The sequence below is a fragment of the Rhodotorula graminis genome (assembly GCF_001329695.1).
Source record: "Rhodotorula graminis WP1 unplaced genomic scaffold RHOBAscaffold_5, whole genome shotgun sequence".
Classification (NCBI taxonomy): Eukaryota; Fungi; Basidiomycota; class Microbotryomycetes; order Sporidiobolales; family Sporidiobolaceae; genus Rhodotorula; species Rhodotorula graminis.
In genome coordinates this window covers 904,733-929,829 of record NW_017264932.1, presented here as the reverse complement: position 1 = coordinate 929,829, position 25,097 = coordinate 904,733, and the positions used below count along the sequence as shown (strand labels likewise).

General features: G+C 66.9%; 8 protein-coding genes across 8 annotated transcripts in view; 3 read left to right on the top strand and 5 right to left on the bottom strand.

Annotated features, from left to right (window-relative positions):
• Positions 1-232: 232 nt before the first annotated feature.
• Positions 233-6,214, bottom strand: RHOBADRAFT_35702 (uncharacterized protein; the record flags this gene model as incomplete). The annotated part of the gene is made up of 9 exons (XM_018413297.1): positions 233-847; positions 927-1,749; positions 1,827-2,804; positions 2,880-3,980; positions 4,070-4,247; positions 4,327-4,744; positions 4,842-5,112; positions 5,506-5,726; positions 5,833-6,214. 9 exons carry the CDS (start codon positions 6,212-6,214, stop codon positions 486-488), a joined length of 4,734 nt encoding a protein of 1,577 aa, XP_018271986.1. The 3' UTR covers positions 233-485.
• A 649-nt stretch (positions 6,215-6,863) lies between these two features.
• Positions 6,864-8,315, bottom strand: RHOBADRAFT_66301 (uncharacterized protein). Its single transcript, XM_018418929.1, has 7 exons — positions 8,212-8,315; positions 8,109-8,123; positions 7,844-7,996; positions 7,698-7,769; positions 7,609-7,626; positions 7,118-7,547; positions 6,864-7,048 (listed from the first exon to the last, which is right to left on the bottom strand). Exons 1-7 carry the CDS (start codon positions 8,239-8,241, stop codon positions 6,942-6,944), a joined length of 825 nt encoding a protein of 274 aa, XP_018271985.1. The 5' UTR covers positions 8,242-8,315; the 3' UTR covers positions 6,864-6,941.
• Positions 8,316-9,269: 954 nt separating this feature from the next.
• RHOBADRAFT_48343 (uncharacterized protein) lies at positions 9,270-10,588 on the bottom strand (the record flags this gene model as incomplete). The annotated part of the gene is made up of 7 exons (XM_018415129.1): positions 9,270-9,481; positions 9,567-9,684; positions 9,832-9,915; positions 10,002-10,079; positions 10,144-10,220; positions 10,292-10,448; positions 10,547-10,588. The coding sequence occupies 7 exons, from the start codon at positions 10,586-10,588 to the stop codon at positions 9,342-9,344; spliced, it is 696 nt and encodes a 231-aa protein (XP_018271984.1). The 3' UTR covers positions 9,270-9,341.
• A 628-nt stretch (positions 10,589-11,216) lies between these two features.
• On the top strand, positions 11,217-13,204 carry RHOBADRAFT_13968 (uncharacterized protein; the record flags this gene model as incomplete). Its single annotated transcript, XM_018412169.1, has 7 exons — positions 11,217-11,356; positions 11,452-11,576; positions 11,649-11,781; positions 11,913-12,112; positions 12,200-12,357; positions 12,528-12,644; positions 12,713-13,204. Coding segments are annotated over 7 exons (1,365 nt in total), but the record flags the coding sequence as incomplete, so codon positions are not given.
• A 725-nt stretch (positions 13,205-13,929) lies between these two features.
• The window catches only part of RHOBADRAFT_64851 (uncharacterized protein), a 79,916-nt gene continuing 68,748 nt past the window's right edge, over positions 13,930-25,097 (top strand). Inside the window, 2 exon segments of the mRNA XM_018418596.1 lie at positions 13,930-13,947; positions 13,960-13,961. The gene's annotated coding sequence lies outside the window, so the exon portion shown is untranslated.
• RHOBADRAFT_52941 (glycoside hydrolase family 2 protein) lies at positions 14,248-17,979 on the bottom strand (the record flags this gene model as incomplete). The annotated part of the gene is made up of 14 exons (XM_018416588.1): positions 14,248-14,421; positions 14,490-14,731; positions 14,803-15,170; positions 15,237-15,290; positions 15,359-15,663; positions 15,735-15,814; positions 15,883-16,019; positions 16,091-16,101; positions 16,168-16,384; positions 16,468-16,761; positions 16,823-17,081; positions 17,161-17,470; positions 17,541-17,670; positions 17,761-17,979. The coding sequence occupies 14 exons, from the start codon at positions 17,977-17,979 to the stop codon at positions 14,396-14,398; spliced, it is 2,652 nt and encodes an 883-aa protein (XP_018271982.1). The 3' UTR covers positions 14,248-14,395.
• On the bottom strand, positions 18,125-19,508 carry RHOBADRAFT_26147 (uncharacterized protein). Its single transcript, XM_018412731.1, has 5 exons — positions 19,309-19,508; positions 19,167-19,233; positions 18,771-19,096; positions 18,588-18,687; positions 18,125-18,497 (listed from the first exon to the last, which is right to left on the bottom strand). The coding sequence occupies exons 1-5, from the start codon at positions 19,380-19,382 to the stop codon at positions 18,150-18,152; spliced, it is 915 nt and encodes a 304-aa protein (XP_018271981.1). The 5' UTR covers positions 19,383-19,508; the 3' UTR covers positions 18,125-18,149.
• RHOBADRAFT_52939 (uncharacterized protein) lies at positions 20,052-24,879 on the top strand (the record flags this gene model as incomplete). The annotated part of the gene is made up of 17 exons (XM_018416587.1): positions 20,052-20,100; positions 20,213-20,502; positions 20,577-20,682; positions 20,755-21,113; positions 21,476-21,881; positions 21,964-22,033; positions 22,112-22,624; positions 22,690-22,812; positions 22,871-22,985; positions 23,053-23,106; positions 23,193-23,250; positions 23,288-23,478; positions 23,546-23,579; positions 23,644-23,777; positions 23,852-24,176; positions 24,310-24,647; positions 24,733-24,879. Exons 1-17 carry the CDS (start codon positions 20,085-20,087, stop codon positions 24,877-24,879), a joined length of 3,279 nt encoding a protein of 1,092 aa, XP_018271980.1. The 5' UTR covers positions 20,052-20,084.

The window sequence follows — 25,097 nt, the reverse complement described above, 5'->3', positions numbered from 1 at the left end:
GCGCTCTCGCCGTCGTACGGCTCGTCGCCTGGGAACGCGCCGTCGGCGCACCAAGGGTCCGAGGCGACGTCGCCGACGGTCGAGGGCGGCGGCGTGCTGCCAGAGAGGAGCAAGACCCGCATGTCGCTTGACTGAGGGACCGAGCGGGACGCAGGAGGGCCCGTGTCATCACTAGCTGTAGCTCGCCATTTGTACCCTATCGTTCCTCTCGCCGTCTCTCGCAAAGACTCGAGAGGACAGCATGAACAGCCTCGTTGGCAGTGGTACATGGTGTGGAGGAGGGGAGAGAACTCGAGAGGCGCGAGGGAAAGAGGCGAAACTTCTAGGTGGAGGAGAGGGGGGGACATGGACGAAGGTGCGGGGAGCAGGACGCTCAGACTAGGAGAGAGAGGGAGGAGGGAGAGCTAGGCAGAGGTGGGACTGCAGACAAAAAGAGAGAGAAAGGAAAGAGGGAAAGAGGGAGGGAGAGAGGGCCGTGCACGCGCTCAGAGAGCCTTGCCGACGCTAGGCGCCTTGCTGCTCATGGGCGTCACGGCGCGCTCCTCACGCGCACCGAGGATCGGCTCGCCCTCGTCGGCGCCGATGCCGGCGCCCAAGATCGGCAGCTGCGCGACGCCGGCGCCTCGCGGCGCACCCTGGAGCGCGACTGGCTCGCCGGCGAACGGGTCGTCGTCGTCGTCCTCCTCGCCGAGGACGTGCGTCTCGGCGACATCGGCATCGTCGCCTGCGGGTCCAGGACCCTTGCCGTGCTCGTGGACCGTCGACTTGCGCCCGCCGTGACGGAACAGGCGCGCGCCGAACGAGGCCGAGCGGTCGCGAGTCGTGCCGCCGGGAGAACGGGCAAAGGCTGTAGCCGAGAGGGAGAGAGGACCAGGTCAGAGCTGCGCAAGAAATGAGGAGGCGAAAGAGAGAAAGGGTGGACGCACGGTTGAGCTTGGCGCCGATCGACCCGGTCCTCCTCGGCGTCCCCTGCTGCCGCCCGCCGGCCGCACCGCCGAACGACCTCTCGCTGCCGCGCGTCGTGTAGCGCTGCAGGTCGAGCGGCACGCCCTCGTCGAACACGTAGCCGCTGCCGACGCCCGAGCGCACCGAGCCCGTCGCCATGTCGTGCGTCAACGACTGGCCGGTGCGCACCTGCGCGAGCTGGTACGAGTCGCGGATGCCCGAGCCCGTGCGCCGCGACACGGAGCGGCGCGGCATGATGGGCGACGCGGCCGTCGCCGACTCGCTGCCGCCGCCGTCGGCGAGCGACGACGAGACGGGCCCGAACGCGGCGCCGTCCTTGACCTCGTGGTGCGGCATGGCCGGGTCGTGCACAAAGTCGTGGTGCGGGTTGCGCGCCTCGATGATGCGCAGGATGTCGACGTCGCGCGGGAAGTAGTTCTCGCGCAAGTACCGGAACAGGTACCGCGGCCCGAGCGAGAGGAGGATGGTGAACGCGAGGCCGAGCCACCAGTACGCCGACGGCCACAGGTACGTGTTGTTGCCCCACACGTAGGTCCAGATGAGGCTCGGCGGGAACGCGGCGTAGATGGCCGTGTACAGGACGATGAGGACTGGGCCGATGAGGACGCCGCCGAGGACCCACCAGTTCCACGCGTACGTGTTGAGGCCGTTGTAGAAGTTGGCGGCGAGGACGGCGGCGACGGCCATGACGGTCGAGAACTCGTACATGTTGACGTCGTACCCGTCGTCGCGCGCTGCCGTCGTGTCGTACGCGTAGACGAGGAAGAAATAGATGACGGCCGACTGTGGGACCGGGCGACAGAGTCAGTGCCGGTACTGCCGACAAGAGAGAGACAGAGAGAGAGGGAGAGGGCGCGCACCTGGTAAACGCCGTCGAGCATGTAGATGGCGAAGCGGACGATCCCGAACAGCTTGCCGCGGCGGCCGGCCTCGTACAGCTCGGGGACGGCCATGAGGGCGCGCTCGCCGACGTGGCGGTCAAAGATGCCGATGAAGATGACGGGCACGAGCGTCCAGAAGACGTTCCAGAAGAGGAGGTACGTGTACTCGTACACGGTCGTCGCCGAGTAGCCGCAGTAGAACTGGAAGAAGAAGAGGACGCCGATGCCGATGATTTCCTTGTAGAAGAAGTTGACGATCATGGTCGAGTTGCGGTAGTACGACCACGTGCCGTGGACGAGCAACAACCGCTTGAGGAACCGGAACTGGCCCATGGCGTAGTCGCTCGAGTTGACGGCCTGCAGGCCCTCCTCGCCGGCGACGCCGACGCCAATGTCGGCCGCCTGGATCATCGACACGTCGTTGGCGCCGTCGCCGATCGCGAGGCACATCGAGCCGAGGCCGTCCTTGACGAGGCGCACGATGAGCGCCTTCTGGAGCGGCGACGTGCGGCAGCACACGACGGCGCGGCACCGCGTCGCGAGCTCAAGGAGCAGCTCCTTGGTGTACAGCTCGTCGAACGCGTGTCGGAGCGACGAGCCGTCGATGACGAGGCCGTACCCGCCGGGCCGCTCGCCGTTGTCGTGCCCGACGATGTCGCTCATGCCCGATACGCCCGACTGGGTGCGGCGCAGCTGCTGCGACCGGCGGAAGCTGCTCGACCGACGCAGGCCGTGCGGCCGCTGCGGCGCGTCGGGAGGCTGGTGCTCGAGCTGCTCGGCGAGGCCCTCGGCGTCGAAGAAGCGCTCGAGCGCGCTCCGGAGCTGCGAGTAGGCCGAGTTGGGCTCGCCGTACCCGCCACCCTTGACAACGATCAGGTTCATGTCGCGCGACAGGAGGTTGCACGTCTTGGCGATGGCGATGGCCGTCTCGAGCTTGTCGCCGGTCGCGACCCAGATCTGCGCCCACGAGGCTCAAAAGGTAAGTGCGGGCTCACGACGACTCGGGCGACGGGCAGGAGAAAGGGTGCGCACCTTGATGCCGGCACGCTTGAGGTCGGCGATGGCCTCGGGCACGCCGTCCTGTAGGCGGTCCTCGATGGCGGTCGCGCCGAGAAGGTCGAGACCGCGCTCGAGCTCGTCCGACAGGCGCTCCATCTCCTCGTCGCGGTGCTCGATGAGCGTCGTCGCCTCGTGGAACTGGCGCTCCCACGTGTCGTAGCCGGCCTCGTCGAGCGGCTTCCACGCGAGGCAGAGCGTGCGCAGGCCCTCGTTGGCAAAGTCCTCGAGGTGCTTGTCGGTCTGCTTCTTGAGGTCGGCGTTGCGGTCGCTCAGGCGCTCAAAGATGACGTTGTCGGCGCCCTTGGTGAGGAGCATGAGCGACCCTTGGCCCTCGCCCTCGGACAGCTTGCGCAGGACGACCGACATGCGCTTGCGCGCGCTCGTGAACTCGAGGACGTTGAGGAGCTCGAACTCGACGACGTCGGGGTCGTGCGGCGTCTGGACGCGGAGGACGTCCTTGTCGCGGCCGAGGAAGACGAAGCCGACGTCGGCGGCCGCCTGCACGAGCGCCGCCTCGTCGGGCGACTGGGCCTTGTACGAGATGAGGCCGTCCTCCTCGCTCGTGAGGACCGTGTGGCACAGGGCGAGGTTCATGAAGAAGTTGTACAAGTGGCGCGCCTGGGTCGAGTCGCGCTTGGCGAGGTCGCCGTCGATGACCGAGTCGTGGAACGGCTGGACGACCTGGTCGGCAAGCTTGGTCTTGGCCTTGCCGTCGCCGCCGTCGCTCGCGGCACCGCCGGGCGACGCCTTGGCGCTGTCCTCGCCCTCGGACGACGAGTTGCTCGACACCGGCTTCTCGGGGACGACGGTCGTGTCGGTCGCACCCGCCTGCTCGTCGCCGATGTAGACCTTGCCGGCGACCGAGCACTGGCGGAAGAACATGGCGTTCTGCGTGAGGGTGCCCGTCTTGTCCGAAAAGATGTACTCGATCTGGCCGAGGTCGTCCGACAGGTTCCAGCTGCGCGCCGTCGTGCGCCGACCGTTGCCCTTGATGTCGTCGTCGCCCCAGATGTAGGCGGCCTGCACGAGGCGGGTGAACTCGATCGAGATGTAGAGCGAGATCGGCACGATGTTCTGCGGGGGGGAGACGACGGTTGAGAATGTCAGGGCCCGAGGTCGAGGATCGACGACGCCGACGACGAAGAGAGAGCGAGTGAGCGCACCTGGAAGGCGATGAGGGCGTTGGCCCACGTGATGACGCCGTTGATGTTGGGGTTGTCGTCGCCGCGGTCGTTGCCGTACAACCAGTAGGCGCCCTCGGGTGTTTTCTCGACCTGGATGTAGTGGTCGGCGAGCGCGCACATGATCGTCATCAGGGCGAGGAGGAACAGGTTGATGAAGCTGCGAGGGAGGGAGAGAAGCGAGTCAGTTGGGCCGTCTCGGACGACAGGGAGTGAGGCAGAGGAGGCTCGGGACGCACACCATCGGGTTCATCTGACGCTCGACCTTGCTGCGCTTGCTCGGCGTCGCGCCCGAGTTCATGACGATCTTGGTGTCGCGCCCAGTCATGCAGACGACGCCGACGACCCACTCGGTGTTGCGCACGACCGTGCCGCGCAAGAGCATCGTGCTGAGGTTGACCGGGCACTTGAGCGGGCCGCCGTCCTTGCCGAGGCGACCGTCGTGGAGCTCGACGGCGGCGTTGTAGGTGAACATGTTGACGTCGGGCGGCTCGGCGCGCAGGATGAAGCGCGCCTCGTTGGCGATGGCGGACGACGTGCGGAGGTGGGTGAGCTCGGGGACGGCCGAGCGCGACTTGAGGTTGGTCTCGCCGTCCAGGTTCTTGGTCTCGACGTAGCAGACGTTCTCCTCCTCGGACGTGGCGCACACGATGATGTCTGCGCGAGGGAGGACAGGGTGCGTCGACAAGAGTCAGTACCCGACGTTCTCCTTCCCACCTCGTCCTCGCAGAGGGCAGGGAAAGGCGCGACGCACCGGCAGGAACGCTCTCGTCGCCGTGGAGGCGCACAAAGTCGCCGACGCGCAGGTCCTCCCACGTCTCCTTGACCCACGTCGGCCGGTCGTGCTTGCCGTGCCCGCCGTGGCCGTGCAGGTGCGGGATCGGGATGTGGACGTGGCCGCCCGGCTGCTGCTCGGCGTTCGGGTGCCCGGGAACGTCGGTCGGCCCGCCGTGCGCCTCGACGTCGTCGGCCTCGTCGTCGTAAAAGTCGCCCGCCTCGCGCCGATGATGCTCGGGGAGCGGCGCCTCGTACGACACGCCGCCGGTCGTGTTGGCGCGGGCTCGGCCCGCCGCGTCCTTGCCCTTGACCGAGCCGTCCTGCGTCCCGGCCGTACCGGAACGCGCCCGGGCGCCCTCGGCGCGTGCGCCCTGGAGCGTGCCGCCGCCGGGCGCGACGCGCAGCGCCTCGCGGTCGCCGTGCTCGCCCTGCTCACCGACCCCGAGGGTGCCCTTCTCCTTCTCGCCGTGCGGCGCGCCGGCCGTGCTGCTCTTGCGGGCGCGGGCGCGCGCCGTGCGCTTGCCCCAAAAGCCCTTCTTGCGGCGGTGCTCGGCCTGCTCGCCCGCCTCGAGCGCCGCCTCGGCCTCGACCTCCTTGACGAGCTGCCGACGGTTGAACCAGTTGCGGATGAAGGTCGGGACGCCGAGGCTCTTGCTCTTCTCGAGCGTCAGGTTGTGGTTGCGGTACGAGCCGCCGAGGGTGAGGACGCGAATGTTGTTGATGGCGCGGTCCGACTGGTGGCGCTTGAGGTCCTCGTAGCCGTCCTTGAGGGCGGTAATGAAGAGGACGGCGATGAGGGGCAGGGCCGAGAGACCCGGGTTGACGGTCGTGAAGCGAGGGAAGAACTGGAGGATGACGAGGACTGCGCGAGAGAGGGACCGAGTCAGTCTCGGTTGCGCCAGTTGGTGTGCGCCGGAGCATGACAGGCTCGAGGGCAGTGTGGACTGGCGGAAGGGACAGGGACGCACCGAGGAAGAAGATGTTGGCGACGCGGCGGAACTGCTCGAGGAGGTTGCGCGGCAGGAACGTGACGATGTTGTACTTGCTCGTCAGGACCTGGTTCGAGCTGAACGTCCACCCTGGCGCCGGGACCTCCTTGGACCCGAGGCCGCGCTTCTCGGTGCGGATGACCCGGCCCTCGCCGTCCTTGATCTTCTTGGTCCACAGCGGGATCTTGGGGCCCGTGGTCGACGCCTCGGGCGGTACAGGGACGCCGACGAGGACCTCGCGCGGGTACGGGTTCTTGCGGTTCGAGTTGAACGCGTCGAGGAGGCTGAACTCGGAGATCTTGGCGAGGCGCTTGGTGAAGGCGTTCTGCGGCCCTCGGCGGGGAATGGGCGTCGCCGGCATGGTGGGGGCGACTGGGCGCAGGTGGATGACTGTGACGGACAAGGAAGGGCGACGAGTCAGTGCGGGCTCGCTGGGAGGACGAAGCCGAGGTGCTGCCGTCAGCGGCGCGGCAAGGGCCGGCCGCGGTGCGCCCGCTGTGTGCGGCGCACAGTGCGCAAGTGGACCGAGTATCGCTTGGCGCTGTCTCACTCGTCGCCCTGGCGCGCACGAGTGCTGCGAGATGGCCGAGATCGCGAGGGAACGATGAGACTCACCGACTGGGCCAGAGAGGGCGAGTCGAGCACCGGGACGCACGGCTTGAGGTCGCAGTCGGCCTTGGAGGCTACTCGAGTGGGTCGCTGCGCGGCCTGGTGCGGCAGGCGCGAGCGAGCGCGGCGGCGGCGATGCCGAACCTTGGTGGGAGGTCGGAGAGCTGAGAGGCGAATGGGAGGCCGAGGGCGACTCGAGGCTGGTGCGAGCGGGTGCACAGGGCCTTGTCGATGTGCTGCCAGGCGATGCCGAGAGTGTCGGCCGGCAGCAGGTTACGGAGCGAGAGGGGCGAAGGTGCTCGGCGAGAGTGGAGCCTTGCAGCTTGCACGAGGCGGGAAACCCTCACGCTCGCTCGCCGGACGCTCTCGTACTCTCGGCCTCTCGGCCCATCCTGCCCAATCGCTCGACGCCGACCCTTGCACGCTCTACACGGCCCGCGTTGCCCCTCCCTCGCTCGTCGAACCGCCTCCTCTCGCCCTCACTCGACGACGTCGGCGTTCGCTGTCGGGCTCGGCGCCCTGCTCGAGTCGACAAAGTGCGCGTCGTCGGCGTACAGCAGCAGGCGACCGTGCCATCTGCCCTCACCTGCGGTCGCTCAGAGGGTCAGTGCCTGTCGCTCAAGGAGAGAGAGCGAGAGAGAGCCGTCGCACGGACCTTTGCCGTCCTCGAGCCAGTCCATCTCGACCACCGTCCTCGAGCAGTTGCCAATCCTCCTCGCGCCCGTCTTGAGCGCGTGCGCTTCGGCCTCGGGCAGGCACAGCTCAAACGAGCGCCCGCCGCCCTTCTCGACGGGGAGCACGTCCTGCGCCGCGAGCGAAGAGATGAAGTCGCGGATGGCGGCGCCGTGCGAGACGTAGAGGATCTGCTTGGCGGCAGCCCGATGCGAGGAGGGGGCGGTCGTGCTGTTCGAGAAGGTGGAGCACGGCGGCGGCGGGGCGAGTGAGGAAGTTGAGGAGGCGGGGGACGTCGGCTCGGGGCCGGAAGGGGGAAAAGCGGCGTCCCAGAACGACCATAGTCGTGCGCGCAGTTGCGGGATGGGCTCGACGGTCGACGGGTCGGCACCTGGATCGCCTCGGCGTTTGCCCTGCGAGAAAGCGAGTTCAGCGATCGTGCATCTGCGTCCGGACGTCGAGGGATTGGCGCACTTGCATAGCGCCGAGATGCTGCGGGCAGGGTGTTCGCGTGTGAGCTAGTCACCTCGTGCAGGAGGAGGGGAAGGGCATGTGGGACGCACCCTCTCACGGATCCGCTCGTCGAGGGCCAGCTGCGGCGGATGCCGCTGCGACTCCAAGATTGTATCGGCCGTCTGCGCAGACATTTGTGAGTCAGTCCCACTCATTCTGAGAGAGCAGGAAGGGGCAGGAAGGGGAGGGAGCGCACCGTTCTCGCCCTCGCCAAGTCGCTGCTCCACGCCTCGTCGAAGCACACGCCCTGCGCCGCAAACCAGCGCCCGGTGACCTGGGCCTGCGCAACGCCCTGCGCGTTAAGCGGCACGTCGAGGTGGCCCTGCACGATCCCGGCCTTGTTGTAGTCCTGCGCGAGGGAAGGTGCTCGTGAGCGGGCGGATCAGGCCGCGTCCAGGAACGCGACTGCGCCGCCATGTGCGCATGAGTCACTCGTGCGAATCGGAGAGAGGGGAACGGACCGTCTCGCCGTGTCGCTGTGCACAGGAAGGTCGAGGGAGAGGGAGAGGAAGGCTCGTCAGGATGCGCCGAGGGAAGGGCGAGGGAAGGTGTGGCTGAACGCACCACGATGGTCACGAGGGTCGTTCGAGGCATGCTCAGGAGACCGAGTAGGCTCTGGCGGTAGGCACAAAGTCGAAGAACGCTGTCAGCCGAGGAGCGAGTGGTTCGAGCGAGAGGAAGAGGAGTGGGGAGAGGAGGAGTGGGTTGCAGCTCATCGCACCGCCGCTACGTGCAAGCCGAGCCTCGCCATGGCCCGTACGAGCTGCTGCGAGCACCCATCCGGACCCACGTCCTCTTCTGCCACGACCCGAGGCCGTCCTCGCCTCGTCACCCTCGCCTCGACTTGATGAGCCGACGCGACAACCACACCGCGCGCCGAGCTTCTGATACCGCCCAGCTCGACATCGGCATCGCTCAAGCACCCGGCCGCAACGGCGTGCAGCCTCGAGGCGTCGTCGTCGTTCGCGTGGCTCCTCCCCCCGGGCTCCCCTCGGCGCAGGTCCGTCCCTCTCGCCCTCCCACGTCCCGGTCGCCTCCTGTGCGCCACAGTACTGACTGACCTTGTCTCTGCAGCACCCGCCAAGCTTCCTCGCCTGCGCGTCGAGATCCAGGCCCAGTCGCCCGCTCTCGGACCACCTGTCGCGCTTCTCGAACCTCGACCCGCACCTGTCGCCGCCTGCGCACATGCTCGACGTGCGTCCTCTCGCCTTTCCTCGACCCTGTCGTCCGACCGAGTCGCGCAGAGCCTGCGAGCGCTCATCCTCGGGTCCCGCTTCCGCCGCGCAGGTTCGGCAAGACCTCGTCCGTCACCCCTCGTGCGCTCGCTCGCGACCGGTCCGGCAAGCGTCACGTTCAGTCGATGTTCAGGGTCGACCGCACGAGCCGACGTCCACCTGGACCGCGCCACAACAAGGGCGCGCAACTCGCGCCGTTCCCCTTCCACGCACTCGTCCTCTTGTCCCTCTCCTTCTCTCGCCGAGTAGATCTCTCGCCTGCATTGGCATCTGCAATATGCAGAGACCTTGGACACACTCTTCCTGCGCTCCCACTCTCCGCCGTCCCTCGTTGTGAAAGCTTCGACGACGCAGAGAAGGAAGGAGAGCTTTCTCGAGCGCGAGACGGAGTGACAAGGCGACGGAACGTGACGCTTTCTCGTTTCTAAGGCTCCTCTAGACTACACACAGGACGGAGCGCTACTTGCCCTTGAACTCGTACCCGCCCTCGCGCGCCTTGACGACGTGCTCGAGCTGGTCGAGGACCGTGCCGTCGGGCTTTTCGAGGCCGGCGGTGACCTTGTCGCCCTCGGCGATGGGGCCGACGCCTTGAGGCGTGCCTGTTGCGATGATCGACACGAGGGTCAGCTGACCTCGCTCGCCTCGAAGCCGAGGAGAGGACGAGGGAGAGGAGAGAGGACGCACCGGTCAAGATGAGGTCGCCCTCCTCGAGCGTCATGATGCCCGACACGTGCTCGATGAGCTGCGGGATGCGGTACAGCATGAGCCCGGTCGAGTCGTCCTGCTTGGTCGAGCCGTTGATCTTTGTCGGGCGGAGCGAGTGCGGGCGAGCGAAGGGAGGTGGGGAGGGGAGGGAGAGTCGAGTGGAAGAGTGGGAAAGAGAGAGAGAGAGAGTCAGGCACATGCTCGAGACACTGTAGACCCAGTCGGCGAGGAATCCGAGACGTACCTTGTACCACAGGCGCAGGTTGTGCGGGTCCTCGATCTCGCTCTTGGGGATAAACTTGCCGACGGGGCAGAACGTGTCGAAGCCCTGCGTGTTCGGCGCTCGTCAGATCGTGATGAGCGCGGCGTCGACATACTGTTGGCGGCCGAGAGGATGAGCGAGACGGGGCGCACCTTGGCCGCACTCCATGGAAGACCTTTGGCCTTGACGGCGTCCTGCATGTTGCGGCCGGTGTAGTCGATAGCGAGCGTCTGCGGGAGGGACCTGTGTCAGTTCGTGTAGGTCGAGAGAGCCGTCGAGGGTGCAGGGCCGCACGTAACCGGCGACATGGTCGAGCGCGTTGGCGGCCGAGATGTCGCGGCCGCCCTTGCCGATGACGACGCCGAGCTCGACTGGAGGTGCGCGTTCGAGATGAGAGTCAGTTGACGCTGCGGGCGGTGGGCACAGGGAGAGCGGGACGGACCCTCGTGGTGGACGACGACTCCCCGCGGGATCTCGACCTTGGAGTCGGGGGTGAGGGCGTACGAGGACGTGGGCTTGAGGAAGAAGAAGGGCTCTGTCGGGGTGGCGTTGTTGAGCTCCTTGATGTGGGCGGCGTAGTTGCGCCCAATGGCGATGCACTGCGGGCGAGCGAGGCGGTCGTGAGCCGGGGGCGGGGGCGGAGGAGGGGAGGAGAGGAGGCGGCGACGCGCGAGAGGTGGGCGAGAGGGGGGCGCACCTTTTTGCCCCTTGTGGCGAACTGTGCTGCGATTGTCGACATGCCTGGCCCGTGGTCAGAGGTTGAAGACGAGGCGAGAGATGACGACGCAGCCGAGCAGCTCTCCTCGCTCCACTCTCCTCCTCACTCGCTCAGGAGCACCACAGCCTCGCACGATGAGTCCAGACGACGCACGCTACCGCCTGTCGGCCACCCTCGCCGCCCACGCAGCCGACGTGCGCGCCCTCGCCTCGACCCCACGCGCGACCCACAACGGCGGCGCAACCACCCGGATGCTCCACAGCTACAACGCCTCGGTCCCCGTCCTCTTCTCGGCATCCCGCGACGGGTCCGCTCGCAGCTGGATCACGAGGCCGGGCGACGCGGCGGCCGGGCCAGGGTGGAGCGAGGGCCAGCTCTTCGGCGGCCAAGAGACGGCGACCGGCCACGAGGGCTTTGTCAACGCTGTCGAGTGGACGCCCCAGACCGCCGAGGAGGCGCTCGGAGGTGCGTCGCAGGCTTTTCCCCCTCTCTCTCAGCGACTCGGGCGTCAAGTGGGGGCAGCACACAGCTCGCCACCCTTTGCCGCCCTTGAAGTATGGGCAGCGCCTGACCTCGTGCACCATTCCTCGCAGGCTACCTCCTCACCGGCGGGCAGGACCAGCTCATCCACGCCTGGCCGCTCCCCTCCCCCTCGACCCTCTCCTCGCTCGACCCGTCCTCCGCACCGCCCAACTCGCCCAGCCACACGCTCATCGGCCACGAGGCCAACGTGTGCGCCCTCCACGTCAGCAAGGACGGCAAGCGCATCGTCAGCGGCAGCTGGGACAAGTGAGTCGCCCTCCTCCTCGTCCCTCAACCTGTCCCCGACGGGCGGCGTGAGCGTGCGAGACAGCGACTGACTCGTGCGCATTCCCCCGACACAGGACGGCCAAGGTCTGGAAGGACTGGCAGCTCGCGTACACGCTCAAGGGCCACGAGCAGAGCGTGTGGGCCGTCCTCGCGCTCGAAAGCGACGGCTCGGCAGACCAGGAGGACCTCGTCTTGACCGGTGCGCCTCCCTTTCTCTTCACTCCTGGTCAGCCTCTTCCGGAGCGGCGTCCTGACGAAGGTCCCGCACGAGCAGGCGCCGCCGACAACCTCATCCGCCTGTTCCAGCGCGACAAGCTCGTCAAGACGTTCAAGGGCCACACGCAGGCCGTGCGCGCGCTCGCCAAGCTCGACAAGAGCGCAGGCGGCGGCGAGGGCGAGGGCTGGTTCGCGAGCGGGAGCAACGACGGGTGAGCCGGCCGGTTCCGCTCGTGTCGAGGTCGGGTGCTTGCCGCGCCTACTCTCGGCTCAAAGGTCTGCTCCTTGGTTGTGCTCACATCTTTTCGTCGTCTCGCAGCACCATTCGGCTCTGGTCCCTCTTGACCGGCGACTGCGTCCACACCCTGTCGGGCCACGACTCGTTCGTCTACTCGCTCGCGACCATCCCCGACTCGCTCGGCGGCGGGCTCGTCTCGGGCGGCGAGGACCGCACCGTCCGCATCTGGCGCGCAGAAGACGGCGAGTGCATCCAGACGATCGTCGTGCCGGCCGTTTCGGGTGCGTCCCCTGCTCGCTCCTCTCGGCGAGGCTCGTCCTCTCTCCTCCTCGAGCGCGAACTGACTTGTCCTCCCCCTCTCTGCGCAGTCTGGTGCGTCAACGTCCTCGCCAACGGCGACATCTCGGCGGGCGCCTCGGACGGCAACGTGCGGGTCTACACCCGCAGCAAGGAGCGTGTCGCGAGCGAGGTCGACTTGGCCGTGCGTCCCCCTCCTCTCCTTCTCCTCTCCCTTCCAGCCAAGCATGTACTGACGTTGCGCACGAGCAGGAGTACGAGGAGCAAGTGTCCAAGACGGCTCTCAACTCGTGAGTCAGGTGCCGCTCGAGCCTCCTGCGCCTCGTCCTCGAGGTCGTCGCCCGGCGGGTGCGCCCGCAAGTCCGCCACTTACGCCTTCCCTCTGCCTGCAGGTCCCAGATCGGCGACCTCAAGAAGAGCGACCTGCCCGGGCCCGAGGCGCTCGACGAGCCGGGCACCAAGGAGGGCCAGGTCAAGATGGTCCGGACTGTCGGCGGCACGGTCGAGGCGTACCAGGTGCGCCCTGCTCCCACCCCTCCTCTTTCTTCTCGCGCACCTCGCTCACCCCTCTTTGTCGCTCGCAGTGGTCGGCGGGCTCGCGCTCGTGGCAGAAGATCGGCGAGGTGACCGACGCCGTCGGCTCGTCGCGCAAGCAGCTCTACCAGGGCCGCGAGTACGACTACGTGTTCGACATCGACCTCGGCGGCGGCGCGCCCATGCTCAAGCTCCCGTACAACACGAACCAGAACCCGTACGCCGCCGCGCAAGACTTCCTCAACGCCAACGAGCTCCCGATGGGCTACATCGACCAAATCGCCGCCTTCATCGAGCAGAACACGGGCGGCGTCAAGCTCGGCGGCAGCGGCAACGTCGACCCGTTCACCGGCACCAGCAGCTATCGCTCGACGACCGGCGGCGCAGGTGCGGGAGCAGGAGCAGGAGGAGGCGTCGACCCTTTCACTGGCGGGAGCAGCTACCGGTCGGCGGGAGCAGGAGCGAGTGCGGGAGGCTTCTCTGGCGACCCTTACACCGGTGCGTCCCGTTTCCCTCGTCCTCGCCCGTCGACATTCACCTGACGTTGCCCCCCTCCCCTACAGGCGGCGGCGCATCTTCGGCTCCTCGGTCCAGCGGCGTCCTCCCTCATGTGCGTCCCTCGTCGCTCCTTGCTCGAGACGAGCAACACGATTTGACCCTTCTTTCGTTGCCCGCAGACGTCGTTCCTGTCGTTCACCCAGGCAAACCTCCCCGCCCTGCGGAGCAAGCTCGCCCAGCTCTCGGACCAGTTCGCCGCCTCCCCCTCATCCTCCTCCCTCGCCCTCCCGGCCGACGACCTCGCCTCGCTCGACCGCCTCATCGCCTACCTCCTCGTCGCCCTCTCGTCGCCCTCGACCCCACCTCCGTCCGAGTCGGACACCGCCGTCGTCGACAAGCTCCTCGCGTCCTGGCCGGCCGAGTCGCGCTTCCCTGCCCTCGACCTGGCTCGGCTCCTCGCCCTGTCGGCCCCGACCGCCGGCTCGTTCCCGGTCGTCCTCGCGACGGCAACGTCGCCGACCGAGAGCGACGTCAACGCCATGCTCGCCCTGAGGGCGCTCGCCAACGTGTTCGTGCCGTTCGTCGGCAAGGCGACGATGCAGAGCGAGGCGAGGGACGTGCTCGCGAGCCTGAAGAAGAGGGGCGCAAAGGCGGCGCTCAACAAGAACGGCAAGGTCGCGTTCGCGACCGTTCTGCTCAAGTGCGTCTCGCGGTTTCTCTCTCTGTCTCTCTCTCTCTCTTTCGATCCAGTGACACCTGACTCTCTTTATCGCGCAGCTTCTCGGTCCTCGCTGCTCAGAAGCAGCTCGACGCCAAGGCCGCAGAAGACCTCGCCGAGCTCGCCGTCGAGGTGCGCCCTCGTCCTGTCTCTCCTCGGCGACAAACACGTCACTGACTTTCCTTTGCGTGCAGCTCATGAACGAGACCGACAGCGAGACTGTGTACCGGTCGATGATGGCTCTCGGCAACCTCGTGCGTCCTCTTTTCCTCCTCCCCTCGTCGCCTCCTCTTCTTTCGCCCTCACTCACGCACCTCTCCTCTCGTCGCAGCTCGTGTCCTTCGAGACGGCCGCAGCACTCTCGGCGGCGGCGACGCAGCGGTACAAGGCGGCGGCGAGGGACGCAGCGCAGCGTCTGCCCGAGGGTCGGATCAAGTCGCTCGCGCGCGAGTTGGCGTAGCACAAGGAGGAGGGCATGAACAGAAGTCGCAATGCAGCCATAGCTAGATCAAAATGTCTACGGGCCATGCTCATCGCCGAGATCTGCGCGACGCGAGAGGGAAAGTTAGTCGAGGACGAGGCCGAGGAGAGCAAGGGAAACGAGGACGCACACCTCCACTCGAGCTTCGTCTCCTTCTCGAGCCCGTCGACATGGACGACCTGCTCGTCGCCAGGGACGATGTCGAGGAAGTTGTCGCTGAGCTTCGCGTCGGTGCTGAGGTGGAGGACGAGGCCCTTGACCGGGCGGTCGGCCGTGATGCTGATCTTGCCGGTCGGGCTCGAGCGGCGAGAGCGGCGCAGCGAGACATGCAGGTTGGTGTGCGAGGGCGAGGGGAAGGCGAGGAACTCGAAGCTGCGCCCATGCGAGAGAGGGCGATCAGTTTGACGAACGGCGGGCGGAAAGAAGAGAGAGAGTGGACGCACGGTTCGGGGTACACGGACACTCTGGCGAGCACCTCGCCGCTCGTCGAGTCACGAAGCCTCGCTGCAACGACGACGACGCTCTTCTCCTCCCACGCACTGGGCACCTCGAGCGTCTCGAGCTCGATCGACCGATTCTCGAGCAGCTCGACCTCGCGCCGCTCGTGATGCACCTTCTTGCCCGACTCGAGCTCGAACGCCTCGACCTCGAGGATGACGCGACGGGCGCTCAAGTGCGAGCTGCTGGCCCACAGGTCGACAAAGGTCGTGTCGACGTACTTGGCGGCCGAGAAGCGGTCGGGGTACCGTCGTGCGCTGCGTCGACGGGCGCCGAGAGCGAGAGGAGCCATGGCGCGCTTGATCGTGAAGTACTGCAGAGCGCGGACGTCAAAACAAGGACGTCGATGCCGGCGAAAGAGACGAAGGAGAAGACGGACGGCGGGTTTGGGTCGCAGGAAGTAGTCGACGATCGCCCAGCTGGTCGTAGGCCACTGCGCGAGCGGACAAGGTGTCAGGTCTGTCGCTCGAGAAGATGATCGAGAGCGAGAGGCGGACGCACCACGTCGTTGAGCTGCCACACGAGCGCGCCCGCACACTTGGCGCCGCCGACGCCGCCCGTGAACTTGCGCCGCCAGCCGCCGTACGCGCTCTGCATCGCCTCGGCCTGGACGAACTGGGTCGCGTAGACGTAGTCCTCGACGGACGTGCCGGCGCGAATGTTCTCGGTGACGTACAGGGCGAGTCGGCGCTCGAAGCCGTCGGCCTTGTTGTGGGCCGCCATCGTGCGCGACTGCGGGTAGCGCTGCGAGGCGTCGCCGTCGAGGAAGTAGTCGATGGTGCGGATGTCGGGTGCAGCCTCCATACCTGCGCGAGGGAAGGGTCAGTCAGGGCCGGCTCGGGCGGGCGAAAGGAATTGGGGAAAGAGAGGGACGTGCCGAACTCGCTGACGAAACGCCCGCCGAGAGAGTGGTAGTCCTGGTACGGCTTCTGCTCGCCATGCCAAACGTCCCACACGCTGTTGAACATGGGCCGTCGTCAGGGGCCTGCTTAATCGGTGGTCGAGAGAGGGAGAGGTGGACGCACTGGACGTCGCCCTCGGTCAAGTCCCGCGTCGTGCTGCCGCCCCACGGGGAGCCAGGCCAGAAGAAGACGTCGACATGCTCGTTGACGATCTTGGGGAAGATGCGCTCGTACAGCTCGCGTGCGGGAAAGTTGGTGCGCTGCGGGAAGGGGAAAAAGAGATCAGGCTGGATCGGCCTTCTCAAGTTGGGGCGAGCGATCTTTGACGCACGAGCCAGTCACCTGCACCGCGAGCGAGTCAGTCACTGGTCACGAGGAGCATGAGAGGACGAGGGAGAGGAGACGCACCGTCCTTGTCTTCTGGGTCGTACTCGAGCTTCTCGGCCTCGGCGATCTGGTAGTCCTCGTTGTTGCCGGCGATGATGGCGAGGCAGGCGTGGCTCCGAAGCCGCTTGACGGCCTGCGTCACCTCCTCCTCGACGGTGGCCCGAAATTCGGGCAGGTGGGCCGGGTAGCTGCCGCAAGCGAAAGCGAGGTCCTGCCAGACGAGGAGGCCAAGCTCATCCTGCAGACGCACGAGATGATCGTCAGGGGATTCGAGGACTTCCACGAGAGACAGGGAGGAAGATATGGGAGAGTGGAACGCACGCAGGTATCGTAGAAGCTGTCCGTCTCGTAGATGCCGCCGCCCCAGACCCGCACCATGTTGTGCCCGCCGTCCCTCGCGAGCTCAAGCCACCGGCGGTACCGCTCCTCGCTCGCCGTCGTCAAGATCGAGTCGATCGGGATCCAGTTGCTGCCGCCGACGAAGAGCGGGACGTTGTTGAGCTCGAACAGGAACGTGCGGCCCGGCTCGTCTGGGTCGTCGAGCGGCGAGCGAACGACTTGAAGACGGCGGAACCCGACCTTGCGCGACACCGAGTGCAGGACCGAGCCGGAATGCTGCAGAGGGGCGAGGGTCAGGCTTGCTTGCGGGAGGAAAGATGAACTGGCGCGGACGCACCATGTCGACGAGGTCCACCTCGACCGTGTACAGCGGCTGCTCGCCGAGTCCTGACGTCCACCACAGCTCAAGCTCGTCCTCGTCCAGGCGCCACACGTGCTTGGCGACCGATGCGCCCTCGAAGCTCGTCTTGCGGATCGAGACGCCTCGGGGCGAGACGAGTCGAGCGATGGCGGCGAGGTTGTCGACGGCGTCCGAGGTCGTCCAGCTCAACGACAGGGTCGCCTCGAGCGTGTCGGAAACTTGAGCGCGAGGCCAACTGCGGACGAGCCGGCAGGTCAGGACGAGGAGAGACGGGCAAAGGAGGACGACGAAAGCTCGGTGCAAGCAAGACGTACAAGTCGACGATCCTGCTGCGGTACACCTCGAGCGTGACGGGCTTGTACGGTCCCGCCGTCATGACGACCGGGCCCCAGTCCCAGCCGTAGCCAAACCCGGCCTTGCGCACGAACAGCCGGCTCTTGTCGCCGTTCCAGCACGGCCAGTGCGCCGCGCGACCCAGGGCGCGCTCCTCGAGCTCGCGCCCGCGACGAAAAGCCGAGTGGAAGACGAGGTACAGGGTGTTGGTGCCGCGCTGGAGCGAGGACAGGACCGAGACGCGCTGCGAGACGAACATGTTCTGCGCCTGGATGATCTTGATGCCGTTCACTGCGAGCGAGACGGGGCATCTGCGTCGGTGAGAGCACTCTGTATGGTAGACTGGGCAAGAGGGACTCACGAAAGACGGTGCAGAACGTGTCGAGCCCTTCAAAGATGAGGTCGGCCGCCTGCGAGCCCGCCTCGGGGAGCTTGTCGACCTCGAACGAGCACCGGTACAGCCAGTCGCTCTCGCCGACCCACTGCATCTTCTGCGCACATCGAGATGCATGTCAGCTCTGTGCCTCACGCGGGGCGTGTGGCCTCGAGAGAGGAGAAAGTGGGGGAGGACGCCAACGCACCTCCTCGTTGCGCCCGAGGGCGAGGTCGGGAATGAGGGCCGCCGCCTGGAGCTCCTGGTGGATGGTCGACGGAAAGGCTGAGCATACGCGCCACCCTCCTCCGAGTCGTGGTCGCTCGTCGTCGTCGAGATTGTGGGGAGGAGCTGATGAGGTCGAGGACGGGTCGGGAGACTGGCGCCAGGACCACAGGGACTTGCGCGAGAGGTCGAGCGTCTTCATCGCTGGCCAGCAAGTGGCGCGAGTCCAGGCGAGGTGGACGAGCGAAGAGAGCTGGCCGCAGTCGTCCTCTCCGCCCAGTTGCTCGACGACGCTGGCGACAAGTCGTTCTCTGCGCTTTGCCAGCCTCTCTTTCGACTCTCTTGGCGGGGGTTAGAGAGACTCGGTTGCACTCAGTCGGCCATCTCGAGCTGCGCGGCAAAGTACCGAACCGTCTCCTCGAGACCCGCCTTGACCGTCCACCGCGGGTCCCACCCGATCACCTCCTTGGCGAGCGTCGTGTCGGGCCTCCGCCTCGGCGGGTCGTCGACGACGGCCGGCACGAACTCGACCTTGCTCTCGGGCGTGCCGGCGGGGAGCGGCGCGATCTCGCCGGCGGCGCGCAGCTCGCGCACGGTCGACAGGATCTCCTCGGCCCACGACAGGACCGTGCCCTCGTCTGACGAGCCGATGTTGACCGGCGTGAGCGAGTGCGACGACTCCATGAGGTCGATGAGGCCCGTGACGAGGTCGTGGACGAACTGTCGAGAGAAGGAAAGGTGTCAGGGCGGGTTCGTCACGGCGTCGCCGAGAAAGAGAGGAAGAGAGACGAGGGGAAGCTCGGGACGCACCATGAGAGACCGTGTTGCCTGCCCGTCGCCGTACACCTGGAGCGGCTCGCCTCGCAATGCGGCGACGGCAAAGTTGCTCACGAGCCGGCCGTCGTCGGTGCTCATGCGCGGACCTGCGCAACGGTGAAACGTCAGGACGGCTCGAGACCCAGTCGCGGCAGGCCGAGAGAGGAAAGGGGGGACTCGCCGAAGCAGTTGAAGATGCGGGCGACGCGCACGTCGACGCCGTCCTGCCGAGCGTACCCGTACGTGAGCGCCTCGGCGACGCGCTTGCCCTCGTCGTAGCACGCCCTCGGCCCGTTTGGGTTGACGTTGCCCCAGTAGCTCTCGGGCTGCGGGTGCACCGTCGGCGAGCCGTACACCTCGCTCGTGCTGCTCAGGAGGAAGCGCGCCTTTGTGCGCTTGGCGAGGCCGAGCATGTTGAGGGTGCCGACGAACGACGTCTTGAGCGTCTTGACAGCGTTGAGCTGATACGCTTTGGGCGATGCTGGGCACGCGAGGTGGTAGATCTGCAGGAGGTGGAGCGAGTCAGTGAGGGACCGAGCGGGAGGGGGAGGGACGGGGTCGAGGGCGACGCACCTGGTCGACCTCGAGCAGGATCGGCTCGACGACGTCTCCTCGGATGAGCTCAAAGTTGGGGTGACCGCTGCAGGAGGGGAGTAAAGCGGGTCAGGTCCGTGCAACCCGAGAGATCTCGAGTGAGGTGGGAGGGGGGACGCACACCCAGTGGGACAAGGTCGTCTTGTTGCCGCTGAAGAAGGAGTCGAGGACGACGACGTCGTGACCGAGAAACATGAGGCGGTCGACGAGGTGGCTGCCGACAAAACCTGCGCCGCCGGTGACGAGGATGCGCTTGCGCTCGGTGCGGGCGAGCTTCTTGACGGGAGGATAGCTCGTGCGGGTGGCGAAGGCGACGGCCGAGGGCCAGCCGGCGACGACGTGGGGCGAGAAGCGGTCGGACGAGACGGACGGGTTGCGGACGTGGAAGGGAGGCGGAGGCGAGTCGGTGGTCGGGGCGCCGCCGGGGTTGAGGTACAGCGACTGGAGCTGTTGGCGCAGGGCAAGCTGTGAGTCCTCGAGAGCGAGGGGAAACCTGGGCGAGGGTACGAGGCGCACCAAGTCGAGCGGAACCTGCTCGCCCTCGGTGCCGACGTCGAGCATGTCGTTGCCGTCGCGGTCCTGGACCGAGCGGGCCGAGGGAGCGCGCTGATGGGCTCGCGGTGCGCGGTCGAGGTGCTGGGCCTGCGGCATGTCGCGGTGAGGATGGCGAGGCGGGGATCCGGAGGTGGGCGAGGTGGTGATGGCGGCAGGCGGTTGGAGCGGGAGTGTGGCGAGTCGGAGAGCAGTAATCGGTGCAGGGTGCACGGTGGAGCAGTCTGTGCGAGCGAGAGGCGGCGAGAGCGACGACAAGGGGCGAAACCGAGTTCATCAGGTGGATGCTCTGGTCGCTCTCTCAAGCTCTCCCACACCGCACTTGCTGCTCCAGCTTGATCCACCATGGGCTCTGACTGGGGTCAGTCACCGCCTTCTCACCCTCCCCTCGCCCCTCCACCGCACGCTGACTTCTCGCTCCCCCCTCCTCTCCTTCTTTCCCTCGCCTCGCCTCGCCTCGCCTCGACCCGCAGACGCATCCTCTGACGACGAGGCTTCGGCATCCGCCGCCGCTTCCTCGTCCACCCCGGCAAAGCTCGCACCCGCCATCCCCGCCGTCAAGAAGGGCGGCAAGTACGCCGACGAGGACCTGTCGGACGACGACGTCAAGGACGACTGGGACGTGTCCGAAAGCGACGACGACGACAAGCTCAAGAAACCCGCCGCCGCCGTCGGCAGCATGCGCAACAAGGGCGTCACCAAGCAGAAGATTCTCCAGAAGGAGGAGGAGGACCGCCGAAAGGCAGAGGAGCAGGAGCGCAAGGTGCGCCCTCCTTCCCCTTCCTCTCCCTTTCGTCGTCGAGACACGCATCGACAGCTGACCATCTGAGCCCACAGGAGCGCGAGAACGACCCGGCGGCGTTGAGGGCAAAGGCCCGTGCGGCCCAGCTCCGGTCCGACATGGACTCGGCCGCGACCCTCTTTGGCGAGTCGAGCCTGGCCGGTGCGTCCCTGTGTCCTCTCGTCTCACTCCTTGACGAGCCGGTACTGACAGACCGCTCTCCTCTGCGCCCAGACAACCCGCTCGACATGGAGTGCCGCAACAAGGACGACTTCTCGGCCCTGTCGACCTCGCTCTCGGACCTCCTCATCCAGACGCACTCGTCGTCCAAGCACTTTGCCGCCTTCGTTGACGAGCTCACCAAGGCGCTCGCGCAGCCGCTCAAGGCCGACGAGGTCGGCAAGGTGCGCGCGTCGATGGCGTCGCTCGCGATTGACAAGGGCAAGGCCGAGAAGACGGCCGCGTCGGGCAAGGGCATCGGCGGCAAGGCGCCCGTGCGCATGGTCGCGAGGGGCAAGGAGGACCTGTCGTCGTTCGGTGAGGTCCTCGACGACGAGGCGGCGGCCGCCAACTTCGACCCGGACGAGGACTTTGTGCGTCCCTCCCTTTCCTCCCTCTCTTTGTTTCTCTCGACCGCAGCACAGTCTCACTGACTCTCTTTTCGCGTGCAGATGTAGATTCACGCTTCGAGATTTGCCTTGCAACACGGCGCTAGATGCCTCCTTCTTCCGCGACCTCGAGAGAGCGTTGTCGGCTCTCCACGCGCCTCTCCCTCCCCCATTCCCGTCCCGTGCGACAGGATCACTTCCTGCGAGCGCGTCGTTGACCGCAAAAGGTGCGACAGGCCTGCCACTCAGCTCGCCGAGGCCGACACCGGCTCGTCGCTGGTCCGCGGACCCTCCGGCGTCGCTCCTCTCGCTCCCTCGTCTCTGCCCTGGCTTGCCTCTCACACAAGCTGCGCCTGTCGCGCTCTCGAGCGGCCCTGCCGATCCTCCAGCCGCAGCGCACAATGCCGCCCGCTCCACCGGCTCGCGACGAGCTGTCCCTCGTCCACCGCTCGCCTCGGCCGCTCGACACCGCCTCGTCGTCCCGCCCGAGTCTGCTGTCGCCCATACGCAGCCTCGAGGACCACCTCATCTCGTCGGCGTCGGCCATGGAGCAGATCAAGGCCGAGCAGCTCGAGCACTTCCCCGACGCGAGCGGCGCGACCCACACCAAGCCGCTCCTGCCGAACGAGCGCCGCAAGGTCACCTCGGTCTACTACGCCGACATGAGCGTCGTCGCCGTCAGTGGCGACCTCGTCGCCGTCGCGGCCGGTGTGCGCGCCGAGCTGTGGAGCGCCAGCAACGCTATGGCCGGCTGTGCGTCCACCTCTCTCTCGCTCTTTCTCCTCCATGCCGCACGATCTGGCCCTGACAGTTCGACTCGACGACGCTTCTACAGGGTGCGAGGCGGGCATGCACGGTTTCGGCACGACCGAGGTGACGGCTTTGTGCTTCTCGCAAAGCGGTCGGTGCGCACCTCCTTCCTCTCTCTTGCCCTCCCTCTCCCGCATCAGCGAGCCCCTCTTCTGACTCGACGTCGCCTTCAGGTACCTCTGGGTCGGCACCCACAGCGGTCAGCTGTTCGAGTTCGACACGGCCGCCTTCACGTCCCGACCCTCGCTCGTCACGGCCATCTCGATCCCTGTCGTCGCACACCGCGCCGACGCCCACCCCGAGGGCTCGCCCATCACGCACATCTCGCGCTCGTCGGCCACCGAGATGTGCACGATCGACGCCGCCGGCACCGTCGTCGTGTGGCTCCCCGACTCGCGCCTCGGCAAGCTCGCGTCGCTCCACTCGCACTCGAAGGTCCTGCGCATCCCGCACGGCGCGTCGTTCGTCAAGGTCGTCGACGGGCGCGTGTGGGCGAGCTGGAACCTGTACCCGGCGGCGACGGGCGCCCACAAGACGTGCGTCGTCCGAGCGTTCGACATGAGCGGGACGGTCGCGGTCCACGCGGGCGAGCGCAGCTGGACGGTCGACGTGCGGCAAGGTCTCGGCAAGGTCACGAGCGGGTGCAGCGTGCCGTCACATCCCGACCTGCACTTCTTCGGCAATGAGTGCGTCTCTTCCTCCTCGTCGCCTCGTTCGAGGCCAAGTACTGACTCAGCCTTGCCCGCCACAGCTCTGGCCACATCTCGATTTGGCGACGCGTCGACTACAAGATGGTCGCCGTCAAGAAGGTGTCGCTCGTCGCCGTCACTGCCCTGTGCGGCCCGTCGCGCTTCTTGTGGGCCGGCTTCGACAAGTGCGTCCTGCTCTCGCCCTGAACATAGTCGAAGCCTGACCTCGGTCATCTCCTACAGCGGCATGATGGAGATCCTCGACGTCGCCGGCGCCGAATGGCGCGTCGTCAAGCGGTGGCGAGGGCATCATGGCACGGTCCTTTCGCTCGGCCTCGACCCGGGCTCGCTGTGGACGGTGCGTCCTCCTTTCTCTACCTGTTGCGCGATCGGATGGGTCACAGCGCCCTGACGAGCAACGACAGGCATCTTCTTTGCGCGTCTACAGCGCCGGCGCCGACCTCACCGTCCGTTTTTGGGTGCGTCGCCGCTGTCTGCTCCCTCCTTCTCCGCCCTGTATTTGCCCTCAGCTCTCGAGCGGTCCCTGATCTCTCGTCTCGTGCAGGACGGCCTCTTGCGCCAAGACTGGATCCGCAAGTCCTCGTTCCTCCCCTGCGCGCCACGTGTCGGCCTTCCTAACTTGCCTCGACCCCTTCGCAGTGTCCCGCATGGCGCGCACGGTCGACTCGTACTGCGACTTTTCGTCCCTCAAGCTCGGCATCTTGACGTGGAACGTCGACGGGCAAGACCCGGATCAGCTCGAGAACTCGGGCCCGGTCGACAAGGAGCTCCTCGGCAGTTTCCTCATCTCGCTCAAGGGACCCGACCTCGTCGTGTTCAACTTTCAAGAGGTGCGTCATTTCTCTCTCGCGGCCTGCCTCGCAAGATTTCGGCGACCTGACTCGCCTTCACCTGCAGCTCATCGACCTGTCCGACCTCACCCTCGCGGCCCGTGCGTCCTCGTCCACCTCCGTCTCGGTCCCGCTCCGCGCCGCCCTGACTCTCACCGCCGACAGGTACCGTCCTCTTTGCGACCAAGACGCACGACGTCACGGGCCGCTACCGCCATTGGCTGCGCGTGCTCGACAAGGCGGTCAAGCGGTACCTCGGGTCCGAGTTCGAGCTCGTCTCCAACGAGAAGCTGGTTGGGGTTCGTCTCCCCCTCCTCCTCTCTTGCGCCGCGTCTCGAGTCGAGACGGACCTGACCGGCCACATGATGCGCAGCTCTTCACGGTCATCTTCGCCCGCCGGTCGGTCAAGTCGCGCATCCGAGATCTCGCCGCTCACCACGTCAAGACCGGCTTCGACGAGGCGTACGGCAACAAGGGATCTATCCTCGTCCGCTTCGTCCTCGGCGACAGCTCGTTCTGCTTCGTCAACGCCCACCTCGCGGCTGGCAAGACGCACCCGGCCGAGCGTGAGCGCGACCTTGTCGAGATTCTCGACGCCAATCCGGTCTTTCCTCGCCCGAGCGAGTGCACGCACGAGGCGTACGTCGGTGGCGGTGACGGCACGCAGGTGTCGGACGCCGAGGTGACCTTCTTTGTCGGTGCGCACGCTTCTCTCCTCTCTCGACGTCGAGCGCACCGACCGACCTCCTCCTTCCCCCCCCCCCCGTCGTCCTCGTCCCTCCCTCTCTTGCGCCTCCGTCACTCTCCTGCATCTCCCTCCCACCCTTCCAGGCGACCTCAACTTCCGCATCGAGCTCCCTCGCGAGCAGGTCCTGCGCACCTTGTCGTCGTCCGACTCGCCGGAGGCCGCCTATGAGCAGCTCCTCCCGCACGACGAGCTCAACCACCTGCGCCTCACCTCGCCGACCTTTCGCCTGCGCTCGTTCGACGAGGCGCCGATCGCGTTCCCGCCGACGTACAAGTACGACCGCCGGTCGGGAAGGTACGACACGAGCTCGAAGCAGCGCACGCCGAGCTGGTGCGACCGCGTCCTGTGGCGCGCTCAGCGACCCCAGAGCGTCGTGTGCGACAGCTACGGCCGCTTCGAGGCCGACCTATCCGACCATCGAGTGCGTCCACCCTCTCGCTCCCTCTCGCCCCTCCCTCGCCACGAACGCGCCTTCCTGACCCGCCCTCTCTTCTCCCGCGTCACAGCCCGTCGCCGCAGCATTCACGGTCCAGGTGCGCAAGGCCGACCCGGTGCGCAAGGAGACGGCGTACCGCCTGGCGGTCCACGAGTGGGCCAAGGCGGCCGAGGGTCTGCTCGAGACGGCGAGGGTGCAGTATCCGCCGGGCCTGTAGCTCGCGGTGCAAGTCCAGCAGTTATTCTCGCGCACTGGACACGGGTCGACGGGCGAGAGCTTGTGCGAGCGAGAGCGTGAACGCGAGAAAGAGCAGCTCTCGCGGCAGGCCTGAGCGCAAGCTTCGAGGCCTCCTCGCAAGGCGAGAGCTGCTCAGCTCCATCTTGCATGCTCTCCGAAGGCTCTCGACAGGGAACGCGAGCGGCTTTCTGCGCAAAT